General features: G+C 37.9%; 2 protein-coding genes across 2 annotated transcripts; both read left to right on the top strand.

The window, feature by feature from the left end:
• The first annotated feature begins 2,645 nt into the window (after positions 1-2,645).
• LOC134716655 (uncharacterized) lies at positions 2,646-3,560 on the top strand. Its single transcript, XM_063579664.1, has one exon. The coding sequence runs from the start codon at positions 2,646-2,648 to the stop codon at positions 3,558-3,560; it is 915 nt and encodes a 304-aa protein (XP_063435734.1).
• A 1,187-nt stretch (positions 3,561-4,747) lies between these two features.
• LOC134716656 (uncharacterized) lies at positions 4,748-6,286 on the top strand. Its single transcript, XM_063579665.1, has one exon. The coding sequence runs from the start codon at positions 4,748-4,750 to the stop codon at positions 6,284-6,286; it is 1,539 nt and encodes a 512-aa protein (XP_063435735.1).
• Positions 6,287-7,724: the final 1,438 nt, after the last annotated feature.

Raw genomic sequence — 7,724 nt, forward strand, 5'->3', positions numbered from 1 at the left:
CTTTGTAAGAGATGTATGACCCTTGGACAATGTTCATATAACATTGGTCTCGCCTTGTTAGAGGTGTATGACCCTTGGACAATGTTCATATAACATTGGCCTTGCGTTGTTAGAGGTGTATGACCATAGATAGAGTTCAAATTACGTTGGTCTAGCTTTGTTAGAGATGTATGACCCTTGGACAATGTTCATATAACATTTGTTTTGCGTTGTTAGAGATGTATGACCATAGATAGAGTTCATTTAACATTGATCTTGCGTTGGTAGAGGTGTATGACCCTTGGACAATGTTCATATAACATTTGTTTTGCGTTGTTAGAGATGTATGACCATAGATAGAGTTCATTTAACATTGGTCTTGCGTTGTTAGAGGTGTATGACCATAGATAGAGTTCAAATGACGTTGGTCTAGCTGTATTAGAGATGTATGACCCTTGGACAGTGTTCATATAACATTTGTCTTGCCTGGTTAGAGGTGTATGACCCTTGGACAATGTGCATATAACATTGGTCTTGCGTTGTTAGAGTTGTATAACCATAGATAGAGTTCAAATAACGTTGGTTTAGCTTTGTTAGAGATGTATGACCCTTGGACAATGTTCATATAACATTTGTCTTGCGTTGTTTAAGATGTATGACCCTCGGACATTGTTCAAATTACGTTGGTCTAGTTTGTTAGAGGTGTATGACCATAGATAGAGTTCATATAACATTGGTTTGCGTTGGTGGAGGTGTATGACCCTTGGACAATGTTCTTATAACATTGGTCTTGCGTTGTTAGAGGTGTATGACCATAGATAAAGTTCAAATTACGTTGGTCTAGCTTTGTTAGAGATGTATGACCCTTAGACAATGTTCATATATCATTGGTCTTACCTTGTTAGAGGTGTATGACCCTTGGACAATGTTCATATAACATTGGTCTTGCGTTGTTAGAGATGTATGACCATAGATAGAATTCATATTACGTTGGTCTAGCTTTGTTAGAAGTGTATGACCCTTGGACAATGTTCATAAAACATTGGTCTTGCGTTGTTAGAGGTGTATGACCATAGATAGAGTTCAAATTACGTTTACTAGCTTTGTTAGAGGTGTATGACCTTTGGACAGTGTTCATATAACATTTGTCTTGCGTTGTTAGAGATGTATGACCCTCGGACAATGATCATATTACGTTGGTCTAGCTTTGTTAGAGGTGAATGACCATAGATAGAGTTCAAATTACGTTGGTCTAGCTTTGTTAGAGATGTATGACCCTTGGACAATGTTCATATAACATTGGTCTTGCCTTGTTAGAGGTGTATGACCCTTGGACAATGTTCATTTAACATTGGTCTTGCGTTGTTAGAGGTGTATGACCATAGATAAAGTTCAAATTACGTTGGTTTAGCTTTGTTAGAGATGTATGACCCTTGAACAATGTTCATATAACATTGGTCTTGCGTTGTTAGAGATGTATGACCCTCGGATAATGTTCAAATTACGTTGGTCTAGCTTTGTTAGAGGTGTATGACCATAGATAGAGTTCATATAACATTGGTTTTGCGTTAGATAGAGGTGTATGACCCTTGGACAATGTTCATATAACCTTGGTCTTGTGTTTTTCGAGGTGTATGACCATAGATAGAGTTCAAATTACGTTGGTCTAGCTTTGTTAGAGATGTATGACCCTTGGACAATGTTCATATAACATTGGTCTTGTGTTGTTAGAGGTATATGACCCTCGGACAATGTTCATATAACATTGGTCATGCGTTGTTAGAGGTGTATGGCCATAGATAGAGTTCAAATTACGTTGGTCTAGCTTTGTTAGAGGTGTATGACCCTTGGACAATGTTCATATAACATTGGTCTTGCGTTGTTAGAGATGTATGACCATAGATAGAATTCAAATTACGTTGGTCTAGCTTTGTTAGAAGTGTATGACCCTTGGACAATGTTCATAAAACATTGGTCATGCGTTGTTAGAGGTGTATGGCCATATATAGAGTTCAAATTACGTTGGTCTAGCTTTGTTAGAGGTGTATGACCCTTGGACAATGTTCAAATAACATTGGTCTTGCGTTGATAGAGGTGTATGACCCTTGGACAATGTTTATATAACATTGGTCTTGCCTTGTTAAAGGTTTATGACCCTTGGACAATGTTTATATAACATTGGTCTTGCCTTGTTAGAGGTGTATGACCCTTGGATAATGTTCATATAACATTGGTCTTGCGTTGTTAGAGATGTATGACCCTCGGACAATGTTCATATTACATTGGTTTTGCTTTGTTAGAGGTGTATGAGCCTTGGAGAATGTTCATGTAACATTGGTCTTGCCTTGTTAGCGGTTTATGACCATAGATAGAATTCATATAACATTGGTCTTTGGTTGGTAGAGGTGTATGACCCTTGGACAATGTTCATATAACATTGATCTTATGTTGGTAGAGGTGTATGACCCTTGGACGATGTTCATATAATGTTGTAAATATGGCGCGAACACACCGCGGGAACGTCACTTATGTCTTATATTCTAACGTCAAGACTTTGTGACGTGTCACTTGTATACTTGGGCATTTTATAGATCGATTACATTATTAGAACATGCAATGTTTTATTCCTTAATTCACGTATTCCCGACATTTTGGTGCCGTGCCCAATGGATTTGAATAAGCTGAAATCGATAAGGAAAGCGAACAGAAGTGTAGTAACAATACATTTGCGGAAAATCGACGATTTGAAAAACGAAGCGGAGTTAGCCAGGATAAATCTTTTAGCGACATTCGAGAGTGTGGAACAGAAGAAGAAACTTTTAGAAGATTTGAATCAACAAATTATAAGTGCAATCGATACAGAGGATATTGAAGAAGAAATTCTCAACATAGATGAGTATATTTTAGATTTAGAAACTAAACTAAAACACTTCCGTTTATTCATACAAAGTTTAGATAATTCGAACAATCATACAAATCAACAGTCAACTTCATCATACCAAACATTAAATTATGACGCGCCACCTTTCATTCCAACCTCATGTATTGAAAATCAACAACAGAGCTATATCGCACCGTCATTGTCAACGTTTAACAATCAAACGCACCATCTTCCGAAATTAACTTTTTCCAATTTCAGTGGAAATGTTATTGAATGGCAATCTTTCTGGGATTCTTTCGAATCGGCAGTACATATGAACCCGAGTCTACCAGATATTCAAAAGTTCAACTATTTAAAATCGCAACTCGGAGGTGAAGCTTCACATACAATTGATGGATTCGCATTGACAAACGCAAATTACAAGGTGGCAATTAATGTATTAAAAGAAAGATACGGACAAGCTAGTAAGAGTACGCAAGCGCACATGAAGGCATTGTTAGACATTACACCACCAAATAATGATTTACAAAGTTTACACATATTTTATGATCGCATAGAGGCATCCGTACGCGGATTGGAAGCGTTAGGCCAATCGCAAGACACTTACGGCACATTACTGGTCTCTATAATTTTGAGCAAGCTTTCCGGAGAAGTAAGGCAACATTTAGCGAGAGATCATGGATCTAACACATGGATTTGACACGATTTACGTAAAGCTATTGAGAACGAGATTAGTATTATCGAAGCAGGTCAGGATTACGGTATCCGTCAAAGTTATGCAACGCCTACATGTACGTTTCTCACTGAAAAAAAATCTTCTAGTTACGGAAAGGAATCATATACACAAAGAAGAGTCGATAATGCAAAAAGTAACCAACGTTTTCTGACCGCGAGGCCATGCATATTCTGTCAAGAAATTTATGCACCGACGAACTGTACACGAGTTACAGACACACAAGAACGAAAGAATATTGTAAAACGAAGCAATCGTTGCTTTAATTGTCTCGGTACGCACCGTGCCAGTGAATGCAAATCTAAACATGTTTGCCGTCATTGCAAGAAAAAGCATCATACTAGCTTATGTAATGAGTCAATGGTCGATAAAAGAAGTACACATGTTCAAAGTAAAGATCCCATGCATCAAAACGCTTTTCGTCACGAAAACGGAAAACACGAAAACTCAACACATTCTACCAAATCATCACAATCTGTAAATGTTAGCATTGTTAATGATAAAGAGGGAAAATCAGAAGAAGACACAAAAGTTCTTCACACATCTCATAAGACACATTCAAGCGTATTACTGAAGACATCAGTTGCTCCCGTTTGGTCCGACAGTACAGGTATAGACGCAAACATATTTTTTGATGAAGGTGCACAACGTTCGTTCATAACAGAACCTCTTGCTTTAAAATTAAAACTTGAAATCTACAGCACAGAAACAATACAGTTGGCCTGTTTCGGAGACACAGGTAATAGCATTCGACACTTAGGTAAGTGTACTTTATTGGTAGAAACACAGACGAGATAGAAAATACCTATTGAGGTTCTTGTTGTACCGAAAATAGCCGTTCCGTTACAGAATCATGTCCGAAAACTAGACTTGAAAAACAACTACATATATTTACATGGCTTGAATTTAGCGCATCCAATTACCGACGAAAGTATGTTTGAAATTACAGTATTGATTGGAGCAGATTACTATTGGCAATTTATTGAAGACAAAATCATCCGCGGAGATGGACCTACTGCTGTTAAACGAAGCTAGGTTACCTTTTATCCGGTCCGTTAAAGGAGTCGGCTACATACTCACTGTCAGTACTACAAATGCTTTTTTCGCATAAGACCGAGGAGTTCGACATCGCATCATTCTGGAACTTAGAATCAATGGGAATAAACTCTAAAGAATTAGACCAAGAGAATGAAGATTACTTAAAAACGTATCAGAACACTTGCATTGAATTTCAAGGCGGACAATATATCGCAAAATTACCATGGAAACGAGAACATGATCAACTTCCGACAAATTTTAGTATTGCTAAACGAAGAACTGAATCTGTAATCAGAAGGCTAGACAGGGAACCAGGTATGTTGAAAACGTATGACGATATTATAAAGAACCAAGAGCTTAAAGGTTTCATTGAAAAAATAGATGATGAAGAATGTAACGACAAGACAGTGCATTATATACCGCACCACCCAGGTAGGAAAGATTCGTTGACCACACCAATTCGCATTGTTTACGATTGTAGTTGTAGACAATCTGATCAGTACCCGACCTTGAACGACTGTCTAATGAATACACCACTCGTTATTAATGACTTGACAAAACTATTATTGCGTTTTCGATTAAACGCCATCGCAATTTCAACTGATATCGAAAAGGCATTCTTACACGTAGGTTTACACGAACATGACAGAGATGCGACAAGATTTTTGTGGATGTCTGATGCAGAAAACATAAATAGTAAATTGGTGACATATCGTTTTAAGTCTGTTCTTTTTGGCGCTACATGCTCCCCTTTTATTCTGAGCGCAACACTACTCAAACATGTGCAGACTCAAGGAAAGAATAGTGACACAGATAAAATGATTGAACAAGACATTTATGTTGATAATATTATATCGAGCGTAAGTAACGAGAACAAAGCCGTACAGTATCACAAAGAAGCCAGAGAATTAATGACAAAAGGTGGGTTTAATCTCCGATCGTGGACATCGAACAGTCAGTTTTTACGGACAAAAGTATGCGCTGATAAAATACTTGACAAGGACACCAAACAGAAAGTACTAGGAATGCGTTGGGATGTACAAAAAGACGAACTTTATTTCGCACAACCTGAAATTCACTTAACAGCGGAAACAGATATCACTAAACGAGAGATATTGAAGCAATCATCGAAAATATATGACCCATTAGGCCTCTTGAGTCCAATCACAATCAGAGCAAAATTATTTCTCCAAGAACTTTGGCGCGAAAACTACGAATGGGATGAGATTTTACCTACAAAGTTATGTGAAACATGGATTGACATTGCAACAAACATTCAAAAGAGTATCAAGACTGCTTTTCCGAGACGTTATTTTACCGGTACACAATACGAAACCACATCGTTAACATTACACGTATTTTATGATGCCAGCTTGAAAGCTTACGGCTCCGTAGCCTATCTTTGCAACGGGAACGAATCAAAATTGATTATGGCGAAAACAAGAGTAGCTCCGGTTAAAAGTTTAACACTACCGCAGTTAGAGTTAATGGCAGCTGTAAATGGCGCGAGACTTACACAACACATTTTATCCACGTTTACCAACATTAGCAACGTAGAATTATGGTCTGACAGTCAAATAGTATTGCATTGGCTGATGTCAAAGAAACCACTAAAACGATTCATTGCAAACAGAGTAACTGAAATTAACGAGTAAACAAGACCCTATAGATGGCGATACTGTCCGACAGATCAAAATCCAGCTGACATACTTACACGCAGAATAACGGCCACACAATATACAGAAAGCATGCTATGGAGGCATAGTCCGTCATGGATAATAGATACAACAAAACGCCCGGTTCATACGATTGAAGATAACTCTGTACTATCTACATTTACTGATAACATTGATGTCCAGCAACCAACACTAGAGGATAGAACAACAGGAATTCACGATTTGGTGGAAATTGAACGATTCTCTTCATACAAAAAACTATTACGAACGACGGCATATGTATTACGTTTTATTCAAAACTGTAGATTATCAAAGGAAGACAGAATGGGTTCATGTGATGTAAAAGAAATACAGAAGTCTGCACAATTTTGGATTATGTCATGCCAAATATTAAACTACCCGGAGGAATACGACACGCTAGTAAAAGGAGACCGTACAAAGAATTTATCTAGGATTCGTCAGTTGAATTTATTTCTGGATCACAACAACATTATTCGATGTAAAGGAAGGATAGAGAATGCACCGATTCCCGAGTCCGCCAAATTTCCTATTTTGTTACCAGCAAACACACAGCTAACAACGTTGATAGTACGAGATGGACACGAGAACTTACTACACTCAGGAACAAGTAGTACCATATCGCATATACGTCAAAACTTTTGGATACCGTGTATTCGTCAATTTGTTAATAAGATTTAACGTAAATGTGCTGCATTTCTTAAAGTAAATGGAACTTCGTATAAGGCTCCGGATCCGCCGCCTTTACCCGAAGCACGTCTGCAAGATGCACCGCCATTCACTGTGACCGGTATTGACTTTACAGGAGCACTACATGTAAGGGATGAACACAAAAATATAACGAAGGCATACGTAAGCTTATTTACGTGTGCGTCAACAAGAGGAGTTCATTTTGAGGATTTTACCGAATTTATCAGCAGAATGTTTTATGCAAGCTTTTCGCCGTTTCACAAGTCGCAGGTCTACACCGAAAGTTGTTATAACGGACAATGCTCTGACCTTTGTTGCAGCTTCAAAAGAAATCAAACAAATAATTGAATCGCAAAATGTACAAAGTAAAATCGCAGATTTAGGTGTACAGTGGAGATTTATTCCGAATCGTGCTCTCTGGTATGATGGATTTTGGGAGAGACTAATAGCAGTAACTAAAACTACGTTAAAAAAAGTCCTCGGAAAATCATTGGTTGATTTTCAAACCTTGTGCACTATTGTTACGGAAGTAGAAAGTGTAATGAACGACAGACCACTAACATACACCTCAACGAATATCAACGACAGTGAACCACTTACACCATCGCACCTCTTATGTGGTAGAAAAATAAGATCGTTATCTTATCCACATTCAGAACAGGACAACAGTGAACCCGTGTTTATGGACTATTCATCACTTACAAAACAA

Source organism: Mytilus trossulus, chromosome 4 (genome assembly GCF_036588685.1).
Source record: "Mytilus trossulus isolate FHL-02 chromosome 4, PNRI_Mtr1.1.1.hap1, whole genome shotgun sequence".
Classification (NCBI taxonomy): domain Eukaryota; kingdom Metazoa; phylum Mollusca; class Bivalvia; order Mytilida; family Mytilidae; genus Mytilus; species Mytilus trossulus.